General features: G+C 48.1%; 12 protein-coding genes and 2 non-coding genes across 14 annotated transcripts; 6 read left to right on the plus strand and 8 right to left on the minus strand.

Annotated features, from left to right (window-relative positions):
• Positions 1-3024: 3024 nt before the first annotated feature.
• On the minus strand, positions 3025-4537 carry EI90DRAFT_3042161 (uncharacterized protein; the record flags this gene model as incomplete). Its single annotated transcript, XM_039059160.1, has 1 exon — positions 3025-4537. One exon carries the CDS (start codon positions 4535-4537, stop codon positions 3140-3142), a length of 1398 nt encoding a protein of 465 aa, XP_038920480.1. The 3' UTR covers positions 3025-3139.
• Positions 4538-5671: 1134 nt separating this feature from the next.
• Positions 5672-6034, minus strand: EI90DRAFT_2861483 (uncharacterized protein; the record flags this gene model as incomplete). The annotated part of the gene is made up of 1 exon (XM_039053802.1): positions 5672-6034. A coding segment is annotated over one exon (363 nt), but the record flags the coding sequence as incomplete, so codon positions are not given.
• A 1695-nt stretch (positions 6035-7729) lies between these two features.
• On the minus strand, positions 7730-8622 carry EI90DRAFT_3042175 (uncharacterized protein). Its single transcript, XM_039059161.1, has 3 exons — positions 8510-8622; positions 7914-8447; positions 7730-7834 (listed from the first exon to the last, which is right to left on the minus strand). The coding sequence occupies exon 2, from the start codon at positions 8436-8438 to the stop codon at positions 7989-7991; it is 450 nt and encodes a 149-aa protein (XP_038920482.1). The 5' UTR covers positions 8439-8447; positions 8510-8622; the 3' UTR covers positions 7730-7834; positions 7914-7988.
• A 242-nt stretch (positions 8623-8864) lies between these two features.
• On the minus strand, positions 8865-8938 carry EI90DRAFT_t64. Its single transcript has one exon. It is a non-coding gene; the product is annotated as a tRNA-Ala (tRNA).
• A 1813-nt stretch (positions 8939-10751) lies between these two features.
• Positions 10752-10825, plus strand: EI90DRAFT_t60. The gene has a single exon. It is a non-coding gene; the product is annotated as a tRNA-Ala (tRNA).
• A 122-nt stretch (positions 10826-10947) lies between these two features.
• Positions 10948-11875, plus strand: EI90DRAFT_3013506 (uncharacterized protein; the record flags this gene model as incomplete). Its single annotated transcript, XM_039056669.1, has 5 exons — positions 10948-11040; positions 11099-11129; positions 11171-11330; positions 11521-11596; positions 11639-11875. 5 exons carry the CDS (start codon positions 10948-10950, stop codon positions 11873-11875), a joined length of 597 nt encoding a protein of 198 aa, XP_038920483.1.
• An 802-nt stretch (positions 11876-12677) lies between these two features.
• EI90DRAFT_2563684 (uncharacterized protein) lies at positions 12678-13597 on the plus strand. Its single transcript, XM_039053245.1, has 2 exons — positions 12678-12829; positions 12923-13597. The coding sequence occupies exons 1-2, from the start codon at positions 12771-12773 to the stop codon at positions 13425-13427; spliced, it is 564 nt and encodes a 187-aa protein (XP_038920484.1). The 5' UTR covers positions 12678-12770; the 3' UTR covers positions 13428-13597.
• A 169-nt stretch (positions 13598-13766) lies between these two features.
• EI90DRAFT_3042186 (uncharacterized protein) lies at positions 13767-16340 on the plus strand (the record flags this gene model as incomplete). The annotated part of the gene is given in 12 exon segments (XM_039059162.1): positions 13767-13964; positions 14045-14085; positions 14135-14237; positions 14262-14358; positions 14454-14542; positions 14605-14653; positions 14673-14864; positions 14891-14921; positions 14979-15028; positions 15077-15233; positions 15290-16233; positions 16244-16340. 11 exon segments carry the CDS (start codon positions 13767-13769, stop codon positions 16068-16070), a joined length of 1788 nt encoding a protein of 595 aa, XP_038920485.1. The 3' UTR covers positions 16071-16233; positions 16244-16340.
• An 838-nt stretch (positions 16341-17178) lies between these two features.
• Positions 17179-18916, minus strand: EI90DRAFT_3042195 (uncharacterized protein). The gene is made up of 2 exons (XM_039059163.1): positions 18859-18916; positions 17179-18736 (listed from the first exon to the last, which is right to left on the minus strand). Exon 2 carries the CDS (start codon positions 18734-18736, stop codon positions 17327-17329), a length of 1410 nt encoding a protein of 469 aa, XP_038920486.1. The 5' UTR covers positions 18859-18916; the 3' UTR covers positions 17179-17326.
• A 954-nt stretch (positions 18917-19870) lies between these two features.
• EI90DRAFT_2864281 (uncharacterized protein) lies at positions 19871-20239 on the minus strand (the record flags this gene model as incomplete). Its single annotated transcript, XM_039053822.1, has 1 exon — positions 19871-20239. A coding segment is annotated over one exon (369 nt), but the record flags the coding sequence as incomplete, so codon positions are not given.
• Positions 20240-20272: 33 nt separating this feature from the next.
• EI90DRAFT_2563126 (uncharacterized protein) lies at positions 20273-21872 on the minus strand. Its single transcript, XM_039053242.1, has 5 exons — positions 20959-21872; positions 20735-20874; positions 20539-20677; positions 20427-20476; positions 20273-20376 (listed from the first exon to the last, which is right to left on the minus strand). The coding sequence occupies exons 1-5, from the start codon at positions 21658-21660 to the stop codon at positions 20358-20360; spliced, it is 1050 nt and encodes a 349-aa protein (XP_038920488.1). The 5' UTR covers positions 21661-21872; the 3' UTR covers positions 20273-20357.
• Positions 21873-22411: 539 nt separating this feature from the next.
• On the plus strand, positions 22412-24628 carry EI90DRAFT_3042204 (uncharacterized protein). The gene is made up of 3 exons (XM_039059164.1): positions 22412-22588; positions 22646-24023; positions 24073-24628. Coding segments are annotated over exons 1-3 (1740 nt in total). The 5' UTR covers positions 22412-22586; the 3' UTR covers positions 24433-24628.
• EI90DRAFT_2562587 (uncharacterized protein) lies at positions 24627-25830 on the minus strand. The gene is made up of 4 exons (XM_039053241.1): positions 25596-25830; positions 25372-25499; positions 25069-25196; positions 24627-24976 (listed from the first exon to the last, which is right to left on the minus strand). The coding sequence occupies exons 1-4, from the start codon at positions 25652-25654 to the stop codon at positions 24689-24691; spliced, it is 603 nt and encodes a 200-aa protein (XP_038920490.1). The 5' UTR covers positions 25655-25830; the 3' UTR covers positions 24627-24688.
• EI90DRAFT_3118658 (phosphoserine aminotransferase) lies at positions 25804-27099 on the plus strand (the record flags this gene model as incomplete). Its single annotated transcript, XM_039063128.1, has 2 exons — positions 25804-26936; positions 26994-27099. The coding sequence occupies 2 exons, from the start codon at positions 25804-25806 to the stop codon at positions 27097-27099; spliced, it is 1239 nt and encodes a 412-aa protein (XP_038920491.1).
• Between the last annotated feature and the right edge of the window lie 752 nt (positions 27100-27851).

The following is a 27851-nucleotide window of genomic DNA, read 5'->3' on the forward strand; positions in this document are numbered from 1 at the left end:
GAGGGAAAAATCTGAAATAAATCACAGAAGCCCATATGAAAGAAATAAACACCCGCGCATATCATAAATCCCGAACAACTAAACGAAAACGGCTCCCGCATACGAACAACTATGGGAACGACGCACGTGATTACCGAATGTGCGCGCGAAACTTTGCTAACTCAACGAATACAGGGAAATAGGACACAACCTTAGTACCATTGGAAAGGTGGGAATAAATGAAAATTTATGATACCAAGAACGTGAGAAAACATCCAGAAATGAATGAGATACAAGGACATGAAGTTAGAAACCTGAAAACACGCGGGAAGACAGCTTCAAGAGGTCTAGAGCCCTAAATAAAATACATAAAAATATGATATCTTCGAGGACGACCTACTATAACAACGAACAATACATATGGAGGATTAGGATGTGATAATACAAAGGGGAATCAGGGAATATGAACGAAATTCACGAAAACTACTAAACTACGACGGACCATGGCGGGAATTTTAGGGAACGATGTTCTAATGAAGTAGAGAGCTATAACACATTCATTTGAGTAATTCTTGATTACTAGCAACTTTTTCTTTCAGTTTTAAACCTGAATAATTCACTCATTTATCATTTCAGTCTCATTTTAACTAAATGTCACTAAATAAAATTGGAATAAATCAGCTGAAGGTCTCAGCACAGTCGCACGCATAGTAATGCGAGGTTTGAATTCAGTATGACCGAGTCATAGCGAACTTAATGGGAAATATGGGGAATTTGAAATAGGGAACTGCGGCAAATGCGGCGCAGACAAATTCTAATTAACCATTAAAATAGCTTAGGCGAGGAAGGACAATAAGGATTCCAGGCGCAGTCTGACCGCAGTAGAGCCGCAGTTCAGCGCAGCAAAGCGCAGCGGAACTATAGCGTGAAAATTTCACTTTTTATTCAGTTTGAGAAAAATACACTGTAAATAAATCCTGTAAATAGAAGGTAGAGCATGAAAAAGGAAGGCGACCCAAGGAGTATAAAAGGGAGACCCTTTCTGCGACCTTTCGCCCCCCTTAGAGAAGTAAGAAAATAGAGTATTATTTTTCTCAAGCATTTCTGGTTGTCACTCCAGTGCGAAAAAGTGATATACAGTTAAGATTGCCACTGTAGTAAAAGGCAGCAATTAAGGAGAGAAATATTAAGTAGATATTTCAACAGGAGAGCTGGTTAACACTCCAGATTTCAAAGTGTAAACACAAAACAGTTATTTTGCTACTGTTAAAACAAGCGATAAAATAAAGACAAAAATAAAACGAACTCAAGGGACACTCCAGACACCATCCAAATTCATTAACTGAATAGAATCTTTGAAACTTCACCAAGTAGAAGATTAAATTCAAGTTTAAATCCAAATTAAACAACGCTACACAGAATTACACCTAGACAAATTAATAAATTTCAATAAAGAAACAGCTCTGCAGGGCTCGGTTTATCTGTAAGTCAATTCCCAGGAACTTTAAAACTAACCCATAAAAATAGAATTAGCCAAAACACTCGGATTGGTACTATATTTACAATAAACAACACTAGTACACTTCCCCATCCTAACTAAAGAACCAGGGAACAGCTTGGTGGTGGTCTCGTTTGAACCTCCCAACTGACCTTCCTTCATTCTCTCCTTCAGCGGGGAGTGACAGCGCCACAGCGCGCCCACTGTAACTCTCAGAAGTCCAAACAGGAGATGCCATGAATCATCGGCCGTCTTCTTCTGGTATGTTGACAGGCACCCACCAGAGCCTTCTGGAGTACAGGCAAAGGACACAGGTCCGGATGCCTCTGAAGGTGCGGCCGCGGAAACTGAGGGGTCTCCGAGTCAGTGCCTCCACCTCTTGATGGCTTGGCAGATGTTGTGATTTTATCCGCTCCAACGCATGAACAAGAGTTGACATTGGAGTCACACAAAGCTCGAAAGCATGAAGTTTCATTTCAGAATGTCTTTTGTTGTGCACGATACCAATATTGCCGCAACACCACACGCGTTGAGATATACCAAGTTTGGCTGACTCGGAGGGCGCGATGTCTAACAACGTTCGATATCGCAGTCTAGACCTTGGTTGTGCCAACATTAAGCCGCCGGGGTCATATGCTGCATGGCAGTTTTATAATTTACATAGAACCGATGGGCCGAGGTATGAAAACTACACTGTATCGCCAGCCAAGCTGTAGCTGTCCGCTTCCACTTATGAGCGCGAGTTTCATCGATATGTTGTCATTATCGGATCGCAATGGCAATATACGATCGTTAGGCATCATGCCAACACGCACGGACGCCACAATGATAACGCGACTAATGAGAACTCTAAAAGTGGGGACTCCGAACTCACCTATGTTAGAAGTTGTTAACCTCAGTTTATGAGCGTAAGGACATTCTGGCCTGCGGAACCGAGCGACAACAAGGGCTTGCTGTGATTATGATTACGCAGCGGCCGCATGGGTAAGTGTCATTGCAGCTAATTTTAAGAAAGCACCAATCAACGTACGTGCCGGCCGCGGGCGCGTGAAGGAACTACGTAGTAGACGGGGTTAACTCTGAACAGTGAAATTCATTTAATTCCCAGAAGAACCCACAGCTCCAAAATTCGGGCCGCAAAGAAAGATTGGACTATATATAAGGGATATGATGCTACTGTTGCATGCAGCAGTTTTGTATGAGGGAAACTCCCCTGAGAAACGCGTTGAATTGGGGTGGGGGAAGGCCATCGCCTAATCATGCATGTACATACTGGCAAACCAGCACCTTGCATGGTCATGAAAATATCCTTGAAAGCAAAAGCCACAAGTCCCGTCAAGACAAGCTACATTTTAAAGCCAATCGATACCACTCACATGTTTAAAACACAACGACAGTATCCGGGGGGTGCCAAAAGTTATCCCCAACCAATCGTTGGCGACGTCAGGCATTTGATCAGCTCTTGCCAAACTCGAGTGCTGGGTGCCAAAAGCCTTCGTGAAAAAATTTGCATATAATACCATGCACCAATTGTAGTGTTGACGGGAACAAGACGTTGTTATGTACAACCACACTCATCAAGTAACATAATTCTTAATTCAATACTCTCCAAATAATCGGAAAACAGTCAACTTAGCAGTTAAGGAGTAGGGATGTACGTCACTAAACAACAACTTGGCTGATATCGATGACCACTGGGGCTCTCAGTTTGCCCTGGAGCAGAAATCGGGTCCCGTCCTTGCTAGCTCGAGGAAAGTGACACATGACAGGCGTTTTCTCATCCCGGAACAGCAGATCACCGTACCAGGGTTTATTCTCGCTGGAGGGATTCACATTTGTAAAGACTGGGAGGTACTTGAATTCGACAATGAGTTCGACTTGTCCATTAAAGAAGACCGAAGGTATCGAGAATGTAGATGGGATAGAAAGAAATGGGACCCGCCCTATCGCTGAGGAATAGGCAGAGGCTTTATCGTGCCCATCCAACCTGGTCATGTTTGGCGAGAGGTCATAAAAAGGGCATTTCAGCCAGGATTCGTCTGAGTTGTGTCTTGAATCTGGCTCGGAACTTTGTACATGGGTTGCACCCACTTCCAGGGTCAAATGAATGGCGTGGTCACCAAATACCGGTGTAGGAATGAGATACGGGAGAGGAGGAACATAACCGGGATTGAAAATCCAGAATTCAGATTTGTGCACACAATATTGAGCAACCAACTCGGATGTATCCGTTGACCAGACGAAAGCGCAGTTTGCATCGAAAGCGCCTACATATCGGCCTCCAGGAGAGAATCCAACTGTGTGACGTTGAGGAGTAGATGGAAGTTGAGGATCAGAAGCAGTGAAAGGAGCCAAAGGAGATACAAGGAGCCGAATGGATGGCTCTCCCGAAAAATATAGGAGTGCCACGTTGCTGTACCAATTCTGAGTTGGAGGAACTCGGACGATAAAGTATCCATTGCTCGACAATGCAGTTAGAACAGGGTGATGACCACTAGTAAGAGCGCCACATGGCACCAAACGTGTGCCGTGACTGAGAACGGAGATGTTTCCATCAGTGTCCTCGGTGACAATCTGAGCATTGGCACCAAGGATAAACTCTATCCAAACTGGATGGTTGAAAGAATCGGATTGGAAGCGAGAGATTGTACGCTGATGGTTGATGTCTGCAACTTCGATGACCCCATTTCCGAAACCGAGTGCGACATGAGAACCATCTTGAGATATCGCTGCACAGGTCACAACCCCATTGCGAACGTCATGTGCTGTGAATTCGGCTTCATAATTAATTACTTCCTCGCCATATTCATCAAACTCCTTTGGCAGGTTGCTCAGTTTTGCCTTGGCAACCTCCTGAGCATTACGTGCATCCTCGCTCAAAGGAATAAAGCGACCGGAAAACTCGCCAGATATGGAGAACACTTGAACTGGATCGGAGAGATGACCATACAGTTCATAGAGTGACGAGGTGAATGGAAGGAATGATCGATAAACATGCCAAAGATCGTATTCGGAACTATGCCACAAAAGAGATGCCACAGCTTCGTTCACCAGCTTCATTGATTTGTGATTCTATGGAGCGTCGTGTGATGTCATATCTTTCTAATACATGAAATATACGCGGAAACTTACGGAGAATTCATCCAAATCATCCCACATATCCCAAACCGCCCATTTCACCCACAGCCCAGAAACTGCCAAGAATGGTGGCAAGTTTTGTGTCAGGAGTCGTTCAAACTCCCTTCGCAATTCATTAGACTCTTCTGAAAAGAGTGACAAAGGATCCAAGTGGGAAAACAACCAGGTGAATGAATACTGGATGTAGTCGGGTGGCCTTTCCGCCGGAAAATTATCCCATTTCTTTCTATCTCCCAAAGGGAGTTCAGTGGGAAACCCAACCTCGTTCCTTTGAATAACACCATTCACAAACCGAAGGAGTTGTAATCCGAGAAAATATCCTTTTGGATCATCAATGAAGAACATCTTGTCTTCTTCCTTGCCGATAGGGTCTCTCATAATAAATTCCTTCGCCGTCGCATGATAGAATTTGACGTTTGTATTGTTTGAGGGGACGTCAATGATCGAGCTGATAGGATTCAATATTGCATAGATCTCATCCTCCGCAATTCCCAAGAGATGCGACATGCTGTAAACACTGAGTGGTTCTTGCGCAGCAACGACCATCCCAACTATTTGGCGATAATTATTCACTACATGTGAAGGGATGCTTGCCACGTTGGGCCTAAAGGCTCGCCGCATTATTCGCAAGTACTCCTCATTGAGATCCTTGGGTGCATCTTGGAGGTCGAGGAAGTATCGAAACTCTACTCTGAGGACAGAACCCCTTTGAGTCCGAAGCTCAACTTCCCGTATCCGGATCGAGGCCATCACAGGTAAACCACGGCAAGCCAGGGTGAAGGCATCAAGATCGTCCGTCGATGGTTTCCACTGTGACTCCCCGATGCAACCCCTAAGCCCATCTGTTACCATAATCCGGATCGTATCGAAAGTCTCGTCTGGTGCAACCTTATCCATGTCTTCACATGGGATGACACGGCCCCGATTCCGAGATTTATCCCAAGCCGAAACAACTTGAGATTCAGGGCGAGAACTGACCAGTATGGAAAACGTTGAAGGCAGCTCCTCAAGCACAAGTACGAGGCTCATCAAAGTCCTAAGTGCCACTGAATCCCCACATTCATCTAAACCATCCAAGACGATGGTGAAGCGTTTCTTGCTCGCAGACAATATGCCCTTGAGACCATTCATCGGCTCCAGAATCAAAGTCCTCATTTGTTTCTCCAGAGGAAGACTGAGAACCAACTCCGAATTCGGCTGTCGAAGGCGTTTCACAAGCGAGACCTTGAAGTCCCCATTGAAGATCGCAAGTTGACGTGCCAGTGTAGAAGGAAATTTCTCCAGAGAATCGAGGCCCGTCCCCTTTTGATTTTTGTCCCAAAAGAAAGAGGCTGCAAGAGTACCCTCCTTCTCAAGTATCGATGCGATGCTCATAGATACCGCGGTCTTCCCGGTGCCAGGAGACCCACGAAGCCAGACCAATCGGTTTCCGGCCCCCTTCAGATGATTGAGAAGGGATGTTTGTATTTGAACTCGTGTGCTTGGAAGACACTCCGACTTGCTCTTCACATAGGTGTGCTCGGCCGCAACTCGAGGAAGTTGATCAAGTTGTGCTGAAAGATGTAGCGTTGATGAAAGAGCCCAATATTGGAGAGAGCGAAATAACATACATTTCACCGATGCTTCAATTGTGCGAAGAAGCGTTAAAGTAGTTGCCTGCGTCTATTGCAAAACGCACATCAACCAGTCAAATCAAGGGGTCGGGGGCTCTGATGGGGACAAACCGCAAACGAGTTAAGGGCATCATTTATACACGCCTTCACACCGTTTATCCTCTTGGCAATTTCACGCGCTAAGAATATCCTCTTTGCCCGATTTTGACTTTTGAGTAATTCGATCTCGTTTATCTGCTTTTTCAGGGCCCTGTCGATAGGAGTCTTGGATTGGAAGGGCAGCGGCTGTGGGAGTAGGCGGACGTACAAGTGAAACCTTTTGATCAACTGAACTACCTCGCGAGGGATTTGGTCCGTCAACAGCTCGAGTGGCTGCAGAATGGTCACATAGGCTCTTTGGATGTCCTCATCCAATCCTTTGAGATCATCATCGTTTCCACCGACAGTCTGCACAGATCATGCACAATGATGCAAACATGAGATCGAGTGAATGATATGTCCTCTTCTATCACGGAAACAGAAAGGTTAGCTAACCTCGTAAACCTGGAGCCATGTCAGAAGTAAATTCGGAATTGCATCAAGACCCGGAACCGGGGCCAACTTAAGAGCTTCGGCTGCAGTTTGTAGAACCAGCGTTATACCGCTAATGATTACTTTTTTTCGATCACTCTTTAAGCTAGCCGATGGTGTGATCGTGAGTTCCGATAGGCCAGAAACGTTGATACCCTCAGAATCTAACTGTGCGTGATGACTGCTGGGCGTGGCATGCGTCCCAGACGCCTCGAGGAGATCATCAATATTGTCAGCAGGGGCGAGGGGAGATGGAGGAGGCACTCTATTATCGGCGGATGGCTGGAGGAAGGGTGTGGATGGTCTCGACTGTCCAACAAGATCGGGAGTGCTCGGCTTGCTAGGATTGGGAGAAAATTTGCGCCCGATCTTCCTCGATCCGCGGCCCGTGGAAGACGATGGTTCCTTCGGATCACTGCGGCGACTATCGGAAGCAGTCACTGCAGGCTCAAGATATGAAGGTCTTGCCGACCCTCTGAACTGATCGCGATGGGTGTTGTCGTGATCAGAGGATACATCGGGCCTAGTGACATGGACCTGCGGAACAGGAGACTCCGAAGGGGTCAAGGGATGCGATGCTTGCGAAGATGAGCCGGGAGCGGGACGCTTTCCTTTGTTGCGGGGACGAATAATCTTGGATGTATTTTTTTCAGACACTGCGCCAGTACAATAACGCTCGCGTGGAAGGGTGAACGAAGGACAGATACTAGCGCAATTGCGCGCCGCATGCACATGATGCGTATGAAAATGCTTTCATAGAAGGAAGCTGGTTCAATCATAAATCAATTGGTTGCACAGGACTCAATAAAGCAAGTGCTGTCAAACTTACTTCGTTTGGGAAATTGTAGAGCCGCAACGTCCGAAAGTTCGCTCGGTGCATTGACTTGCTCTTTCCCGCTTTACAGGCCCCTATTGCGTAGAGGCGCTTGACATGCGTAGCTTGTGTTCTTTGAACACTTCCAGAAATGGAGTACGGTAGAAACATTAAAAAGGCGCGGTTGAAAGGATTCCTTAAGTTGGAGCTGAAAAACGATGTCTTGTTGGCGATGCAAATTCAGGGAATATCAAGTGGTTAGTGCATACTGTGAGAGGCGGAGAGTGCGATGGTGACCAACATCATGATTGAGACATCTTAGCGTTAAGGTTAGTGGCATAGTGGGCCCGGGACGTGTTGCTGCCGAGTCCATTCATCATCCCGACGGAAACGCTTGTAACAAAGGACGACAGGCATTGTGAGTGTCCCGAAAAGACTTGTGAGCGTGTAAATGGTTTAAGCAGCATTCATACTTGGCATTCCCGACGAAAGTGTCACTGAAGCGGTTCTTCCAGGGGCCCTTTATGATGTGGACCATGGCGGACGAGCTAGCATATAAGCAGACAAAGTCCCGTATTTGCACTGACACGCGAAAAAGGCATAGCCGACCATATTTACGGATTGAGTCCTCGACAGATACAATCCTGATTAAATGATACTCCAGACCTCTCTGTAACCAGTGAGGAGTGGAAAGATGGTCAAGATAGGCGGGGAATCGGACGACATGAATGAGAAGACTGCGAGATTGAAATCTCGACTTGCGCGAAGTTCGGAGTTCCAGACTGGCGTCCTTCTCCTGTACAATATCCGGGGTCGATATTTTCATTTGGGGACACTAACTACGCACAATGATTAGTTCGATGATTCCTTCTCTTCATTGCCGAGTTTACCACTTCCCTTGCCCAGATCAGCTCACAGTAAATGTAATAACAACCCCAGGCTGGACACCTCTCTCCATCATCGCTTCCTTCAAAGGCTCCTGCCAAATATATATACTAGATGATACTCCTTCATCATGTATTTGTCAGCACCCGGACCTGCTTGCATCCCAAGCCATGACGGAGCTGTAGAACAAGCCCACCTGTCGGTATTGCCACCAGATAGGGAAAGAGCCAGTTCAGCCTCGGCATGCCGTTATCTTGATGTACCCGTGTGCTAGCTACTCTGAAATTTATCATGCAAGGAGCTAGACCTGCACAAGACCTACAAGGTGTTGGAATTTGCACGTGGTCTTTTAGGGAAACCTAAAAGTTGGACATACTGGGAATCGAACTCCAGTCTTCTGGATCGCGAACTCAGTGTGCACAGCCATTACACCATACGCCCCATTAGGCTGAGGTGGTTATTTCAACACAAGGATCCAACAGGATGACAAAAATGAGCTCAGAATGTTCCCAAGCGAGACCTCAATACAGTACGATTTGCTTCGGCCAACTCCGCGCAGCGAGTGAACTGAAGTAAATGTAATAACAACCCCAGGCTGGATGGCGCAAGGGCATGTGAGATATCAAAAAAAGAATTTTTGATTTCGAAACCAACTAGAGAATTTTTTACCGCGAAAATATCGGGGAAGAGTGGAGACCCTTAACTCCCTGAATCACGTGCGGCCGTTACTCCCCGAGTTTGAATTGATATTAACGCTTTATAGAGAAATAAATTTGCACTGTGGTATTGGTGTCACTGGTTGCCTAGTGGCTAAATTGTTGTTCGATGTTTGGAGCATTGAATGTGCCGGAGTTCGATTTTCTGCAGTGGAGTTATACTTTCTTTTGCCTGCCTGCAGTTCACAAGTTGAAGTTAAACCATGACGATGCAGACTCCTTCCCAGTCGCTCACATGATTTCTCCGAGGTTTAGCCGCAACTTACGTTGCCTCCGAAATCTGTCAAGCGACTGGTACAACTTGCAACACGTGATGTTCCCACGCTAAGTTGTAATGAGTTGTACATAGGTTATGGAATATAATTTTTAGTATTTACGCATGTGGTCATTGTACCCAACCCAACCCATGGAGACTAAGGGAGCACATCCAAGGTTGTGGGGTTAATATCCGGGTGTGCGCGAAGTTTAAGAGTTTATATATTACTTAGTTGCTAGTCACTTGTTTGTGCCCGGTGGCATAAGTGGTGTAGCGCTAGCTGAGGCTATGCAGTTTTTTTTAAGTGGCACATGTTCGATTCTCACTTAGGAAACTTTTTTTTTTCATACCCTCCACTCCTTAGTGCACAGAAAACAACCATTTCACACAATTATTCCATGGGAGGGCCCGAAAAAAGTTTCCTAAGTGAGAATCGAACATGTGCCACTTAAAAAAACTGCATAGCCTCAGCTAGCGCTACACCACTTATGCCACCGGGCACAAACAAGTGACTAGCAACTAAGTAATATATAAACTCTTAAACTTCGCGCACACCCGGATATTAACCCCACAACCTTGGATGTGCTCCCTTAGTCTCCATGGGTTGGGTTGGGTACAATGACCACATGCGTAAATACTAAAAATTATATTCCATAACCTATGTACAACTCATTACAACTTAGCGTGGGAACATCACGTGTTGCAAGTTGTACCAGTCGCTTGACAGATTTCGGAGGCAACGTAAGTTGCGGCTAAACCTCGGAGAAATCATGTGAGCGACTGGGAAGGAGTCTGCATCGTCATGGTTTAACTTCAACTTGTGAACTGCAGGCAGGCAAAAGAAAGTATAACTCCACTGCAGAAAATCGAACTCCGGCACATTCAATGCTCCAAACATCGAACAACAATTTAGCCACTAGGCAACCAGTGACACCAATACCACAGTGCAAATTTATTTCTCTATAAAGCGTTAATATCAATTCAAACTCGGGGAGTAACGGCCGCACGTGATTCAGGGAGTTAAGGGTCTCCACTCTTCCCCGATATTTTCGCGGTAAAAAATTCTCTAGTTGGTTTCGAAATCAAAAATTCTTTTTTTGATATCTCACATGCCCTTGCGCCATCCAGCCTGGGGTTGTTATTACATTTACTTCAGTTCACTCGCTGCGCGGAGTTGGCCGAAGCAAATCGTACTGTATTGAGGTCTCGCTTGGGAACATTCTGAGCTCATTTTTGTCATCCTGTTGGATCCTTGTGTTGAAATAACCACCTCAGCCTAATGGGGCGTATGGTGTAATGGCTGTGCACACTGAGTTCGCGATCCAGAAGACTGGAGTTCGATTCCCAGTATGTCCAACTTTTAGGTTTCCCTAAAAGACCACGTGCAAATTCCAACACCTTGTAGGTCTTGTGCAGGTCTAGCTCCTTGCATGATAAATTTCAGAGTAGCTAGCACACGGGTACATCAAGATAACGGCATGCCGAGGCTGAACTGGCTCTTTCCCTATCTGGTGGCAATACCGACAGGTGGGCTTGTTCTACAGCTCCGTCATGGCTTGGGATGCAAGCAGGTCCGGGTGCTGACAAATACATGATGAAGGAGTATCATCTAGTATATATATTTGGCAGGAGCCTTTGAAGGAAGCGATGATGGAGAGAGGTGAGTTCCACAATTCCTACTGATTTGCCGGCAACTAACAGGACCGGAATATGCTGATTCCACTCGCGAGGTAGGGAAGGTGGGAGAGCCGACAATTATAGAGAGACCAGCCCATATTAAGTCCAAGGAGGAAAATTCTGGGAGTATTGAGGCCATAGAGCCGAAAGCGAACAACGGAAGCATGGTCCCCCGAAAGGAGAAGTAGGCATAGTATTTTATATCGCTTCTTACAGTAAGTACCAAATCCTGGAGTCCCAGGAGAGCAGAGTTCGCGATCTCCTTAGGCTTAAAGGAGGGAGGATGCTGAAATTATTTCAATAGAATTCTGGTGTCCTGAAGTCGCAACGCATTTTTTGCTGATTTCAACGGTTGTCCACTTTAACGTGGACAGATTGTGTACTGAGACGTGGGATGAAAGTGCACCTGCGAAGGCTGGATTAATTTTCAATATGTGCGTGCACACTGTTGTAAGTCATCAATCCAAACGTCCTTAACATGCACCCGGCAAGTCCACTCTCAAGGAACGTATTGCTGCGCTGCAAGCCAACAGTGGACTTACGCCTCCTGGGAACGGATCGTCACGATTTTCGACTCCATCTCCAGGCCCGCAGCGCTCGCCGTCGGAAAAGGTGCCTACGAATCGCTTGAGCGACAAAATAGCGCGTTTCGACAAACTTGGCAGGGCACCTGTGCCGAGAAGTGGCTTTGGATTAGGATCTCCGCCTCCTCCCGTGCCAATTCCGTGAAATACGAGTCATTCAAGCAATTTATGGAGTAAACAGTTAGCCACTGATGCCAAGCTGACTCGGAGCACATCAAACCGCTTTTCAAGGGAACCATCTGAAGAACAACCCACTTCTCCATCTGAGCCGCGTCCCTTTGAAACGATAAAAGCTCGTCCACCGTCGGTTCCTTCCGCACGTAGTCATTTGGAACGCGGACTGATATCTCCGGAGAACCGCTTAGTCTCCCAAGGAGATCACAATCATTGCGCCCTGAATCCCCTACACCATTGCCCAAAAGCCTAGTTTCTTCTGTTGAGGAAACTAGGCTATGCTGACGACCGCTGCGGTGTCTAATTTGCCAGCTTCTCCGACCCTGCGCCCGACGGATGCCACGAGCTCAGTCGCTACTGAAATAGACGTGCCAAGTGAGAGAGCGGGACTTACCCCCTTGACTACGCCTAACTTCTCGAGACCTGTGTCCGCTATGTCATCGAAATTCTGCTGGCCCTTTCTTCTGTAACCTCTACTCGTGCGGTGTCGAGGATCGCATCCAGGGATGTTGTATCCTTAGAAAGCACTCCAGTGAAGGCCCGATCAGAGAGCTCGTCCCCCAAAGATATTTCTCCGAAGACCGAATCGACCTCGCCGCCAGCGTCGATATCGTCTTCACCAGCACAACCATTGATGCCTGCTCTGGCAGGCACCCCCGTCGAAAGTGGGCCCCGGCCATCCACACCTTCCTATCGCGCTCAAGCGGCAGCGTATTTTCCGCCTGCCCGAAATCCAAACCGTCAGAGCCGCATTTTCCGGGTCCCCTCGTCTATACACTCTTTCTCCAACTCCTCTCGTGAGCCGAGTATTTCATCCCCGTCACGTTCCGCTGCCTCTGAACCGCCGAAAAGGATTTTGGAGACCAATGCGTCAAGGTGCTGGATTGGATACAGAACCATCAAGCTTATTACCCCCTTCAACGAGGTACGCCCCCAATGCTTGTCGGTTTAATGCGCCAAGGTTTACTCTAACATGCAATAAAGCCTCTATATCTAGCATTGATGGGATATTTATTAGGAATCTGACCCCATTTTCGAGGAGAGATAGGGTCATTTCTAGACCTCTTCCCAGCTACCTTTTGCGGAATGACGGCCATGGACTTGGCGATCTGGATATCGCTCTGGCACGCCGTCATACCAGACGTGTGTCATCAGCATCTGCAGTGTCTTTCAGGACTGTGCCCTCTGATGGTGCCGTCACAGACGCGATTGGGGAAGAGGTGCCCCACAAAGCAGGCTTCGTCAATGACCAGCTCCCGCTCACTGCATCGCACAAGAGAGGTCGAGCTGCATCCTCTCTTTGTTCCTCAAACTTGAATCCCGTTTCGTCTTTGTCAACGCAGAGTGATTTGGAAGCTATTTTTTCATCTCGCTTGTTCGAGACCCTCCTGACCATTTTCTCGCTGCCACGAATGAAACTGAGGCAAGTACCCGTCAGTCTCAGGGCACACCTAAGCGTCCCACCCGTCGAAGTGCACGTAACACGATATCTAGGCTTTCCTCATCCTCTTCCCATAGTCTAACGAGGCCTGGATTCCCTCGGCCGAGCCTCAGCCTCGGTCGCGGAGGAGCTCGCTCGAGCTCCCTGCATTCGTCCTCGTTCCCTTCCTCATCCGCTCGGAGTGAGGATATGACAAAATTCCAAACTTCATTTCATCCATTCATCCATCGTCGACCAACCCATCATTGATACTCAAGGACGAGTTTTCTGCCGGCGCGAATCTCAGCGCAACCAGATTTGAAGTGGCTGTTTGGGGTCGTCGGACGTCTGGTCGCCACGGAAGGACCTTCTGGGATCCTCTCGCCACGTGGCGTGTTGACCTCCAGCGTTTGAAGCCTTTTGCCCCGGATGTACACTTCTGATGTTCATGAGATTTTGCATCGCGCTGAAATTTGCCCTCCATTTTCAGTCGACTCTGCTGCCTAACTCTCTAGTGTTTAGCCTGGGTGCTACCGGAAAACTGTACCTTGGGTCGTCAAGTGACATCACTCCTGAATGCTCGCCGTCTCTAGAACACCAGAAAGTTTCGGACAGTGGAATTGATGCTCTGGGACCAACGGTCATTAATCGCCGGGTGCATCATAGATCTAGACACAGCGACGTAGAACCGAATGCGGGGGGTGTCAAGCGTGGGGAGAGGCTAAGGCGAAGCATGGCGCGTCTCTTGCAGATACGTTAAAGTACTTTCCGTTTCGTATGCTATTGGGATTGCAAATTGATATATCCTAGACTCATTGACGCAAATTACTCGATGGATGTAGAATTAAGATCTTTGTGCAACGTGATGGATATAGTGAATTTTATGCTTCCTGGGGATAGCACGATCACCAAGGTAGATACTATACTTGTAACCAAGGTCCCTTCACTAATGCGACTGGTAGGCACGGTTTTTCAATTCCAACTTGACGAGTACATGAGTCAACAGTCATTGATTTGCCTGGGAGTGTCGGAAAGTGAGTCCAATTGACGTGAGCGCGAAATTAAACATGAAACTCCCACCCTGCCATCATCCTCAGCCCGTTCAACCATCCAAGGCCGCCGTAAGCAGTTAGACAACGAAGAACCAGTCTTCGTGCCGTGCAAGCGATACTTTCTTCGAACAGGGACCTTCTTGCTGAACTGGATTTCCTTGCAAGAGTACGCACAGCTATCGCTTGAAAACTGGACGCTGTTCTTCTAGGGTGCGCTTTTCATCCCAGGAGGCAATGCTTCAGGCCAGACGGGCAACTGTCGTGCGGTCGCTGGAGTGTATCTTCCCCTCCAACAGATCTTTTGTTCACCATAGTAGACGTACCATTACCAATTCCCTCTAGCCCAGCTGACACTGTTCCACCTTTCCATGTCCTAAAATGCCCAGATGTAAACGAAGACACTACGGCAATTGCGTTAGGCTACGCCGCACAGGTGGTCAGCCTCCTAGCCTTCTATTGGGGTCATATGCTGTCACATCCAACAACACGTACTGGGGTCGTAGCCTGATTAAAGACCCAATTCCTAGCTTGCATGGGCCTCGGATGTGTGCTATACCCAATTTCCATGATTAACTTTTACTCACCACCTACCCCAACGATAGGTTCCCTCTCTTTTCCAAAGGTGTGGACATGTATAGATTGAATAGGCCGTGTTCCTTCTCAACAAGGACATTGAAAGGTAAAGTTCGTCAGGTTCAAGCTGTGAATACGTTATCGACCTCAGCTGGCAAGCTCATGACAGAGCACAACTTGCAAGCCCTGAACATGCGACACACGCTGCCAAATCTCAAAAACCTTCTTTTGGCCCTCACCACTACCACCAACGCTGGGGAAGGCGACTCCACTCTGCAGACAGTGTGCGTGCTCGAGCTTTCGTTGCATATATCATTCCTTCTCATAGCAACGTTTTTAGAAGGCAGCAAACGGGACCATCGCGAAATTTACGGTCGATACAAGCAACAGCTGGAAGCATCGACGTCAGCAACCCTGTCCCTGCATCAACATCATATGGAGCTGAATCCCCTACACCAAGACGGACATTCTTTCCCCCAATCACCCTCCCCGGATTTTGGCAAACCCGCAATGTGCGGCCAGTACCGGCGTTTGTCAAGTCCACTCTACCTGCCATGTCAGAAGACGTGGACATACCTGCAGACGTGGGGTGCGACAGTGCGACAGTGCGCTCACTGCACCTCTCGAAAGTCCAAACGGGGAATGCCGTTAATCATGGGCAGTCATCTTCTGGTGAATTGGATCATGTTGATAGACACCCGCCAGAGCCTTCTGGAGTACAGTCGACGGACACAGGTCCGGATGCCTCTGAAGGTGCGACCGTGGAAACTGAGCGGTTTCCTGAGTCAATGCCTCCGCCTCCTGATGGCTTGGCAGATGTTGTGATTGCATCCGCTTCAACGCATGAGCAAGAGCCGACATTGGAGTCTCTGAAGGAGCAGAGCAGCAATTGGCTCACAACTGGTCTGAGTGCCAGTGTCGGTGGCTTCGGGAAGCACCTTCGTTCGGGAGGTACCCGAGAGTTATTTGGTGGCGGGTCACCTGCGAAAAGCAATCGGAGAGGCCCTGGAAGACCACCGACCGTCCCCAAGTCCGGTCCCAACTCCAATGGGCATGGTAACAGCCAAGCCAAGGAGACTACTATCCACACAGACCTACCACTCATGGACGCGAACCTTTAGTCCATCCCCGCTTCACAATGATGTTGTTGATATCTTAATTCATGCACTCTAATCGATCAGCCTGACACAATTTCATAACAATCGAAACGGAACGAAGGGTTTCCCGTCCCCACACCCTGATTTTGCACATTCGATTAAGTATCCTCGATGTGCGAAGAGTCATTGAGAACGAATGGACTCACTCCGAGTAAATCGGGCAAATTGAATCCCATGGTCTCGATTCAGACTCGATCTATTGTTTTTTTTTACTAGGAGGAATATATACTAATGATCCCTATCACAATAATGTATTGAAGACAGTTTGCGCCACCCGCAGCTACACTCAGTACGCCGTCGTGTTGATGACACTATCCGTCCTATTGCAAAGTGCTTTTCGTCCTGCTGCCACACTTCAGCCACTGACGCCTTTTTTTGAGATCAGTCTTCCGGTACCAGGGCGAAGCAGGAACGTCGACTCATCAACATTGTTGTGAGTGGCAGCCCAAAAGTCCTGATAATGACAACGCGACTAATGAGTTGAACTCTAACAGTGGCTGCCATGCATGGACTCCGAACTCACACTTATGTCAAAAGCTGTCGACAACCCAAGCTATGAACAGTGGAATTAATTCATTAATCCCAGAAGAAGTTAACTCACGGCTCTAAAATTCGGGCCACAAAGAAAGAAAGATTGGACTATAAGGATACGATGCTACTGTTGCAGTAACTTGATATGAGGGGAAAATCCTCTGAGAAGCGCGTTGAGTTGGGGGAGGAGAGCCGTCGCTTGATCATGTACATACGTACCAAACCAGCGCCTTGCATGGTCAAAATTCCTAAAAGCGATAAAAAAAAAACCACAGGTTCCATCAAGACAAACTACATTTTTAAAGCCAACCAAGGCATGCCACTCACACCGTTGCAAATATCCCCTAATCTTGCAGTCGCTCGAAATGCATGCGCACATACTTTATATACGAAGAGGAAACGAACATACCGAGAGAAATCCTCAACCAATCGTTGGTGACGTCAGGCATGTGATCAGCTCTTGTCAAACTCGAGTGCTGGGTGCCAGAAGCCTTCGTGAAAAAATTTGCATATGATACCATGCACCAATTGTAGTGTTGATGGGAACAAGACGTTAGAGCGTTTTCTTACATGACGTTGTTATGTACAACCACACTCATCAAGTAACATACAGTAATTCTTAATTCCGATACTCTCCAAATAATCGGAAAACAGTCAACTTAGCAGTTAAGAAGTAGGGATGTACATCACTAAATGACAACTTGGCTGATATCGACGACCACCGGGGCTCTCAGTTTGCCCTGGAGCAGGAATCGGGTCCCGTCCTTGCTAGCCCGGGGAAGGTGATATTGGATAGGTGTGCTCTCATCCCGGAACAGCAGATCACCGTACCAGGGGTTATTCTCGGTGGGGGAGGGATTCACGTTTGTAAAGACTGGGCGGTACTTGGATTCGACAATGAGTTCGACTTGTCCATTAAAGAAGACCAGAAGTATCGAGAGTCGAGACCCGATAGAAAGGAATGGAACCCGTCCTATCGCTGAGGAATAGGCAGAGGCTTTATCGCGCTCACCCAACCTGGTCATGGTTGGCGAGAGGTCATAAAAAGGGCATTTCAGCCAGGATTCGTCTGTTTTGTGTCTTGAATCTGGCTCAGAACTTTGTACATGGGTTGCACCCTCTTCCAGGGTCAAATGAATGGCGTGGTCACCAAATACCGGTGTAGGAATGAGATACGGGAGAGGAGGAACATAACCGGGATTGAAAATCCAGGATTCAGATTTGTGCACACAATATTGAGCAACCAACTCGGATGTATCCGTTGACCAGACGAAAGCGCAGTTTGCATCGAAAGCGCCTACATATCGGCCTCCAGGAGAGAATCCAACTGTGTGACGTTGAGGAGTAGATGGACGTTGAAGATCGGAAGCAGTGAAAGGAGCCGAAGGAGATGCGAGGAGCCGAATGGATGGCTCTTCTGAAAAGTGTAGGAGTGCCACGTTTCTGTACCAATTCTCATCAAGAGTTCGAGGGACTCGGATAATAAAGCATCCATTGCTCGACAATGCAGTTAGAGCAGGGTGTTGACCACTAGGAAGAGTGCCACATGGCACCGAACGTGTGCCACGACTGAGAACGGAGATGTTTCCATGAATGTCCTCAGTGGCAATCTGAGCATTGGCGCCAAGGATAAACTCTATCCAAACTGGATGGTTGGGAGGGTCGGATTGGAAGCATGAGATTGTACACTGATGGTTGATGTCCGCAATTTCGATGTTCCCATTTCCGAAACCGAGGGCAACGTGAGAGCCGTCTTGAGATATCGCCGCACAGGTCACAATCCCATTACAAATATCATGTTCAGTGAACTCGGCTTCGTAATTAGTTGCTTCGAGGCCTTGTTCACTAAACTTCTTTGGTAGGTTGCTCAGTTTTGCCTCGGCAACCACCTGAGCATTCCGTGCATCCTCACTCAAAGGAATAAAGCCACCGGAAAACTCGCCGGATATGGAAAACACTTGAACGGGATCGGAGAGATGCCCATACAATTCATAGAGTGACGATGAGGCGAATGGAAGGAATGATCGATAAATATGCCAAAGATCGAATCTAGGATTACGCCACAAAGTAGATCCGAAAGCTTCCTTCACCAGCTTCATTGATTTGTAATTCTATAGAGCGTCGAGTGATGTCATATCATTCAACTACATGAAATATACGTGGAAACTCACGGAGAATTTAATTGAACGTCGCCACTTATGCCAAGCTGCCTTGTTCATCCACCCTTCAGAAACTGCCAAGAATGAAAACAAGTTTTGTGTCAGGAGTCGTTCAAACTCTCTTTGCGATTCTTTAGACTCTTCTGAAAAGAGTGATGAAGGATCCAAGTGGTCAAACAACCTGTTGAATGAATACTGGATGTGGTCAGGTAGCCTTTTCGCCGAAAAATTATCCCACTTCTTTCTATCTCCCAAAGGGAGTTCAGTGGGAATCCCAACCTCGTTCCTTTGAATGACACCATTCACAAATCGAAGGAGTTGTAATCCAAGAAAATATCCTTTTGGATCATCAATAAAGAACACCCTGTCTTCTTCCTCGCCAATGGGGTCTCCCATGATAAATTCCTTTGCTGTTGCATGATAGAATTTGACATTTGCATTGTTTGAGGGGACGTCAATGATCGAGCTGATAGGATTCAATATTGCATAGATCTCATCCTCCGCAATTGCCAAGAGACGCGACATGCTGTAAACACTGAGTGGATCTTGCGCAACAACGACCATCCCAACTACTTGGCGATAATTATTCACTACATGTGAAGGGATGCTTGCCATGTTGGGCCTAAAGGCTCGCCGCGTTATTCGCAGATACTCCTCATTGAGATCTTTGGGCGCATCTTGGAGGTCGAGGAAGTATTGAAACTCTAATTTGAGGACGGAACCCCCTTGAGTCCGAAACCGAACTTCCCGTATCCGGATCGAGGCTATGACAGGCAAACCACGGCAAGCCAGAGTGAAGGCATCAAGGTCGTCCATCAATGGTTTCCAGTGTGACTTTCTGATGCAGTCCTTAAGCCCATCCGTTACCATAAGCCGGATCATGTGAAAAGTCTCGTCTTGTGCAACCTTATCCATGTCTTCACATGGGATGACAAAGCCCTGATCCCGAGATTCATCCCAAGCTGAAACAACTTGAGATTCCGGACGAGAACTGACCAGTATGGAAAATGCTGATGGCAGCTCGTCAAGCACAAGCACAAGGTTCATCAGAGTCCCAAGTGTCACTGAATCCCCACATTCATCTAAACCATCCAAGATGATGGTAAAACGTTTCTCGCTTGCAGACAATATGCCCTTGAGACCATTCATCGGCTCGAGAATTAAAATCCTCATTTGCTTCTCCAGAGGAAGGCTTAGAACCAACTCCGAATTCGGCTCTCGAAGGCGTTTGACGAGCGAAACCTTGAAGTCCACATTGAAAATCGCAAGTTGACGTGCCAGTGTAGAAGGAAATTTCTCTAGAGAATCGAGGCCCGTCCCCTTTTGATTTTTGTCCCAAAAGAAGGAGGCTGCAAGAGTACCTTCCTTCTCAAGCATCGATGCGATGCTCATAGATACCGCCGTCTTCCCAGTGCCAGGAGACCCACGGAGCCATACAAATCGGTTTCCGGCCCCCTTCAAATGATTGAGAAGGAATGTTTGTATTTGAACTCGTGTGCTCGGAAGACATTCTGACTTGTTCTTCACGTAAGTTTGCTCGGCCGCAACTCGTGGAAGCTGCTCAAGTTTTGCTGAAAGATGTAGCATTGATGAAAGATCCGAATATTGGAGAGAGCGAAATAACATACATTGCACTGATGCTTCAATTGTGCGAAGAAGCGTTAAAGTAGTTGCTTGCGTCTGTTGCAAAATGTACATTAGCCAGTCAAATCGAGGGCTTGGGAGTTCTGATGGGGACAAACCGCAAACGAGTTAAGAGCGTCATTTATGCACGCCTTCACACCGTTTATCCTCCTGGAAATTTCACGCGCTAAAAACATCCTCTTCACCCGATTTTGATTCTTGAGCAACTCGATCTCCTTTATCTGCTTTTTCAGGGCCCTGATGATAGGATTCTTGGATTGGAAGAGCAGCGGCTGTGGGAGTAGGTGGACGTACAAGTGAAACCTTTTGATCAACTGAACTACCTCGCGAGGGATTTGGTCCGTCAACAGCTCGAGCGGCTGCAGAATGGTCACATAAGCTCTTTGGATGTCCTCATCCAATCCTTTGAGATCATCATCGTTTCCACCGACAGTCTGCACAAATCATGCACAATGATACAAACATGAGATCGAGTGAATGGCATATCCTCTTCTATCCCGGAAGAAAAATTAGCTAACCTCGTAAACCTGGAGCCACGTCAGAAGTAAATTCGGAATTGCGTCAAGACCCGGAACCGGGGCCAACTTAAGAGCTTCGGCTGCAGTTTGTAGAACCAGCGTTATACCGCCAATGATTACTTTTTTTCGATCACTCTTTGAGCTGGCCGATGGCGTGATCGTGAGTTCCGATAGGCCAGAAACATTGATACCCTCAGAATCCAACTGTGCGTGATGACTGCTGGGCGTGGCATGCGTCCCAGACGCCTCGAGGAGATCATCAATATTGTCAGCAGGGGCGAGGGGAGATGGAGGAAGCACTCTATTATCGGCGGATGGCTGGAGGGAGGAAGTGGATGGTCTCGACTGTCCAACAAGATCGGAAGTGCTCGGCTTGCTACGATTGGGAGAAAATTTGCGCCAGATCTTCCTCGATCTGCGGCCCGTGGAAGACGATGGTTCCGTCGGATCAGCGCGGCGACCACCAGAAGGTACAGGCTGAGCAGCCACTGCAGGCTCAAGATAAGGTCCTGCCGGCACTCTGAACTGATTGCGATGGGTGCTGTCATGATCAGAGGATACCTTGGGACCAGTGACATGGACATGCGGAACAGGGGATTCCGAAGGGGTCAAGGGATCGGACGCTTGCGACGATGAGCCGGGAGCGGGACGCTTTCCTTTGTTGCGGGGACGAATAATCTTGGATGTATTTTTTTCAGACATTGCGCCAGTACGATAACTGGAGATGATGCTCGCGTGGAAGAGTGAACAGAGGACACTAGCGCAATTGTGCACCGCATTCACATGATGCGTATGAAAATGCTTTCGTAGAAGGAAGCTGGCTCACTCGCCGCGCGGAGTTGGCCGAAGCGATCGTATTGTATTGAGGTCTCGCTTGGGAAGATTCTAAGCTCATTTTTGGGCAGTTGATCATCCTGTCGGATCCTTGTAGGTCTTGTGCAGGTCTAGCTCCCTGTGTGATAAATTTCAGAATCTTATAGAGCAGCTAGCAGCCTAGCACACGGGTACATCAAGATAACGGAATGCCGAGGCTGAGCCGGCTCTTTCCCTATCTGGTGGCAATAACGACAGGTGCGCTTGTTCTTCATGGCTTGAGACGCGAGCAGGTCCCGATGCTGACAAATACACAATGAAGGAGTGTCATCTGGTATATATATTTGGCAGGAGCCTTTGAAAGAAGCGATGATCGAGAGAGGTGAGCTCCACAATTCCTACCGATTTTCCAGCAAACTAACAGGACCGGAATCCGCTGGTTCCACTCGCGAAAAACGACACGTAGGGAAGGTGGGAGAGTCAATAGCGAGACCAGCCCATATTAAGTCCGAGGAAAATTCAGGTAGTGTTGAGGCCATAGAGAACAACGGAAGTACGGTTCCCCGCAAGGAGAAATAGGCATAGTATTTTATATCGCTTCTTACATAAGTAACAAATCCTGGAGTCCCCTCAGGAGCAATCTCCTTAGGGCAGGGTGACGGATGATGCCGAAATTATTTCAATAGAATTCTGGTGTCCTGAAGTCGCAACGCATTTTTTGCTGATTTCAACGGTTGTCCACTTTAACGCGGACAGATTGTGTAACTGAGACGTGAGACGAAAGTGCTCCTGCGAAGGCTGGGTTAGATTTCAATATGTGCGTGCACACTGTTGTAAGTCATCAATCTAAACGTCCTTAACACGCACCCGTCAGGTCCACTCTCAAGGAACGTATTGCTGCGCTGCAAGCCAACAGTGGACTTACACCTCCTGGGAACGGGTCGTCACGGTCTTCGACTCCGTCTCCAGGCCCGCAGCGCTCGCCGTCGGAAAAGGTGCCTGCGAATCGCTTGAGCGACAAAATAGCGCGTTTCGACAAACTTGGCGGGGCGCCTGTGCCGAGAAGTGGCTTTGGATTAGGATCTCCGCCCCCTCCCGTGTCAATTCCCCGAAATACGAGTCATTCAAGCGATTTATGGAGCAAACAGTTAGCTACTGATGCCAAGCTGACTCGGAGCACATCAAACCGCTTTTCAAGGGAACCATCTGAAGAACAACCCACTTCTCCGACTGAGCCGCGTCCCTTTGAAACGATAAAAGCTCGTCCACCGTCGGTTCTCTCCGCACGTAGTCATTTGGAACGCGGACTGATATCTCCTCAAATAACTGGAGAACCACTTGGTCTCCCAAGGAGATCACAATCGTTGCGCCCTGAATCCCCTACACCATTGCCCAAAAGCCTAGTTTCTTCTGTTGAGGAACCTATGGCTATGCTGACGACCGCTGCCGTGTCTAACTTGCCAGCTTCTCCGACCCTGCGTTCGACGGATGCCACGAGCTCAGTTGCTACTGAAATAGACGTGTCAAGTGAGAGAGCGGGACTTACCCCCTTGACTACGCCTAACTTCTCGAGACCTGTGTCCGCTATGTCGTCTCCAGCAATTGAAGTTCCGCTGGCCCTTTCTTCTGTAACGTCTACTCGTGCGGTGTCGAGGATCGCATCCAGGGATGTTGTATCCTTAGAAAGCACTCCAATGAAGGCTCGACCGGAGAGCTTGCCCCCCAAAGATACACCTCCGAAGACCGAATCGACCTCGCCGCCAGCGTCGATATCGTCTTCACCAGCACAACCCTTGATACCTGCTCTGACAGGCACCTCCATCGAAAGTGGGCCTCGGCCATCCACACCTTCCTATCTCGCGCAAGCGGCAGCGTATTTTCCGCCTGCCCGAAATCCAAACCGTCAGAGCTCCATTTTCCAGGTTCCCTCTTCTATACGCTCTCTTTCTCCAACTCCTCGCACTCCTCCCCGTGAACCGAGTATTTTATCCCTGACGTCGTCACGTTCTGCCGCCTCCGAATCGCCGAAAAGGGCACCTTCGACCGCTAGCGCTGGACAAAAAGCATCACCAGCAAACCCCAGCCTGGCTTTGACTCCCGAATCGGATTCGATCCGGACGTCAGTGGATACTGCTTATTTCAGTGTAGCAGAAAATGAGAATGAGGATTTTATATTTCTTGCTAGTGCAGTTGATGAAGGTGAGCCCCGCAATGCACAACTAGATACGGATAATACCACGGCGGCCCCAAAAGTACGTAGACCTCTTCGTTACTTTTCCCGTTCTAACGAAAGGGACTTAGACGCCCACCTCCAGCACTAACAATTTGATCTCATCTCAAGTGACAGTCGCTCGCACCTCATCAATCTCGACGCCATCTCAACTGCAGCCTCCAAGGGTTTCTCCCCGTCCTCCACCTGAACCTTCCACTGCCAGCCGTGCCGCATCTTTGAGCTCCATTCAGGCCAAGCTTGGCCTCCTTCCCTCAGCCAAGAAAACAGCAGCAGGAGGATCCATAAGAAACTCTGGGTCCAGACGGAGATCAGCCCTTCTAATACCAGGCAAATGGATTGAGTCCGATGACGAAGATGATTGTGACGAGGCCGAGGAGGGAGGGATGGGATGGGCCAGAATTGTCGTTGCCGGTGGCCAGGCCAAGTGATCTATTTTCACAATTCTCAAGAAAGAGTCATATCGATTGGCCGGGGTGTTTAGTTTTACTGATTGAAGATTGGATTTTGGGATACACCGACTTTCTTACGCTACCCCTTTCTGCTTTATTTTGTCCATCTTGATTTTCAGATAGTGCATTATATGACCGGTTTTACGGGATTGGAATACATTAATGTCGAATCGTCCGACTTTGCAACAAACACGCCTCGTCTTATAACTGGAGACTACATTCCATCACTTGAGAGCTAATCCTCATTCCAAACAACCTTCCCTACAGTCCACTGATCGCCCCAAATCTTCCGCTTATGAAATTGTTTTCTCGCTTCCCGAAACTCCTTGACGAAATCGTCGATATCTTTTTCTATGGGTGTGCTGGTGCCAGTTTCGAGGGAAGTGGGTGTGGGTATGGGTATGGATCTGGTGCTGGTGGCGGCAGAATGCCGTATGAACGATGAAGCGATGGATTCCGAATGTTCATCTTGGGCCGTCGTAGCGTGTCGGAGGCGTAATAGGAGGAAAGAAGGATCGTATCGCTGTTTTTTTGTTTTTTAGTCAATGGGGAAAGGAAGTAAGGAGTTAACATCATCATCATCATTCAGAAGGTGTAAGGGACATTTTTACGGACTTGATATAACTCCTTTTGTTCGCGCTCGAGTTCCTTTGCACGAGATTGTAACCGTTTGGCTTGATCGAACGCTTCTTGCGTTTCGGATCGTAATCGGTAGAGGTCATCCTGAAATTCAAGGTTATGGTCTTTGGTGGGTCACATTCATTTGGGGGGGGGGGGGAGGGATTGCATCGAAGCGCGTCCAGTCAAGTAGAAAAAGCGCAAGCAAGTCGCCGTTGCAATGCGGGCCGTGAAATCGGTACCCCCAGATCGTTAGTTCAAGGACTATTAAAAAGGAAGCGAGTTTGAAGGCGCACTCACTGGCCAAAGACTGATTAGCCATTCCCACTTCCAATTGCGCCTGGAATAAAGCCCTGACAGGCGATAAGGAGTGGAAGACCGCTTCAAAGTACGCAGGATTGGAAAGTAGATCTTCAAGGTCTTCCCGCCTAAAATTGAAAAGAGAAAAAAAAAAAAAAAAAAACGTTTGGCTTAAGTCACTCCCTGCGCAAAGCTACGAAAGTGGGAGTGTTGGGAAAACTTGCGATAATGATGCCAGCTCGGGAAAGTCTACGAAGAGTTGCGATTGAGGTCCCATATTCATATTGGGTAACCGCGTATTCGTTCTCGATGTCCCAGGAAATCGGCCAAACTGTCAACAGCGACGGCGGGCGGGATAACAAATAATAAGACACGATAAAGTCCTTTGGCCTTGTCACTTTCGATCACATGCACAAGATCGAAAACCTAGCCATGCAGCGCGAAGAAATCATAAATCTCGCTGCGGGTCCCTCTACACTCCCTCAGTCCGTTCTCCAAGAAGCGGCTCAAGGGCTTCTGAACTATGAAGGCACAGGCATCGGCCTAACGGAGCTTTCACATCGATCGCCTGACTTCACTAAACTCACCACCGATCTCGAGAACATCTTGCGCAAACATCTGAACGTTCCCCAGACTCATCGAGTATTGTTTACGCAAGGCGGTGGATCGCTTCAGTTCAGTGCTGTCGTGATGAACTTGCTTTCTCGTCATCGCAGATTATACCCCGACTTACCCGAGAAGGATCGTGTTATGGATTACGTCGTCACTGGCAATTGGAGTTCTAAAGCCATAGAGGAAGCCAAGAAATTAGCTGGCCCGTGTACTGTACATACCGTCTTCGATGGACGAGAACATTCGGCCGACAGAAAATTCCAAGCCATTTCGGCCGCTGAGAATTGGAAAATTTCCAATAATCCTGCATTTGTATATTACTGCGACAACGAAACCGTAGATGGCGTCCAGTTCGATGGGTACCTCTCCAAGGAAGGGGAGAACAACGAACGAATCCGATTCCCCTTCCACGCCCTTCCTCGTGATCCATCCAATCCCACCAACCTTGTACCCATAGTTGCAGATTATTCCTCTTCGTTCTTCACCCGACCGATTCCGCAGATCGAAGACCACGCAGTCGTGTTCGCCGGCGCACAAAAGAACGTCGGACCCGCAGGGCTCACCATTCTTCTCGTCCGTCAGGATGTCCTAGTCCCTCAACCGACGAATTCATTGTACCCGATTCCAACGACACTCGAGTATGCCACATTGGCCAAATCAGGTTCTCTCTATAATACGCCGCCGATGTTTAGCATGTATGTGTCCCTCTTGATCATGAGGCACTACGAATCAAAAGGAGGGCTATCAGCTGTTGTGGCGGAAAGCAAAATCAAAGTGGAAAAGTTATATAGGTCTCTGGAAGTTGGAGAGAAGAAAGGGGTATTCAAGCTGCGAGTAAAGGATGGGAGCCGCAGTTATATGAATGTTACGTTCGAGGTTCTTGGGGAGGGCAACGAGGCAAAGTTCTTGAAGGAGGCCACCGAAAAGGGACTAAGAGGGGTGAAAGGCCATCGGTAAGTGCTAGAGTTCAGTAAGGAATCGACATAATGACTAATGCGTGATCATTCAAGTTCGGTGGGTGGAATACGGATTTCACTGTATAACGGGGTGACGATAGAGCAAGTTGACAAAGTCGTCCAATTTGTGCTCGAGTTCGTTGAGAAAAATGCCAGCTAGAAACCAGGCTACCCGACCGGCCCAGCATACTTGCGAATGTAGCGAGAACAGCCGTTTACGGGCGGGTCTGCGACGCATTAAATGTCATTCGATATTCAATAAACTCGTAAACAGAGAATGGGTGAAGATCGAAGGTGCAAAGTTAGATACGCACTCGTATCGAAATCAAAAGTATTAGTCTGATAACTTGCAGTACGCGAATGCATCGGAACCTCAGTGCAGACGATGTGACGTTTAAAGTGGGGCCCAAGCAGGCTCGTACCCAGTCAGAGGAGCTCGTGGAAAGCTGATTACATATAATTGCACAAGAAATGAATTCCCGCTGCGTGCGTCCACGAGCACCTCTGAATCGGTACGAGTCTGGGTCGCACTTTTCCTCAATAAATCGATCCCAGCTGTAAGAAAGCGCCCCTGAATGCATGTGCTCCGTTGTTCACTCTAGTACCCCGCAACTCCCCGCCTCAAGGGGAATTCAATCTGGGATAAAGTGGTTGTGCTCTCACGGGAATGTGCCCGGACAAATATACGTCATGGAATGCAAGTGTAAGCGATCATTGGCTTAACGTGACAACGTGCTCATACAGCGTCGAATTCTGAGACTAGTGGATGTTTGCTGCGCTGACCAGGACTTCTACCATGGCCATAGGAATATGCGTAACTGCGGTAGTGCAGCCTAGCTAGCCCTCTGCAGGTGCGAGGGCGAGGTGAGGGATTGAGGGGCGGTGCACAAGAGGTTCTCTGTAGACCCCAGA

This window comes from Cantharellus anzutake, assembly GCF_015039405.1.
Source record: "Cantharellus anzutake strain C23 chromosome Unknown EI90scaffold_8, whole genome shotgun sequence".
In the NCBI taxonomy this organism is placed as follows: Eukaryota; Fungi; Basidiomycota; class Agaricomycetes; order Cantharellales; family Hydnaceae; genus Cantharellus; species Cantharellus anzutake.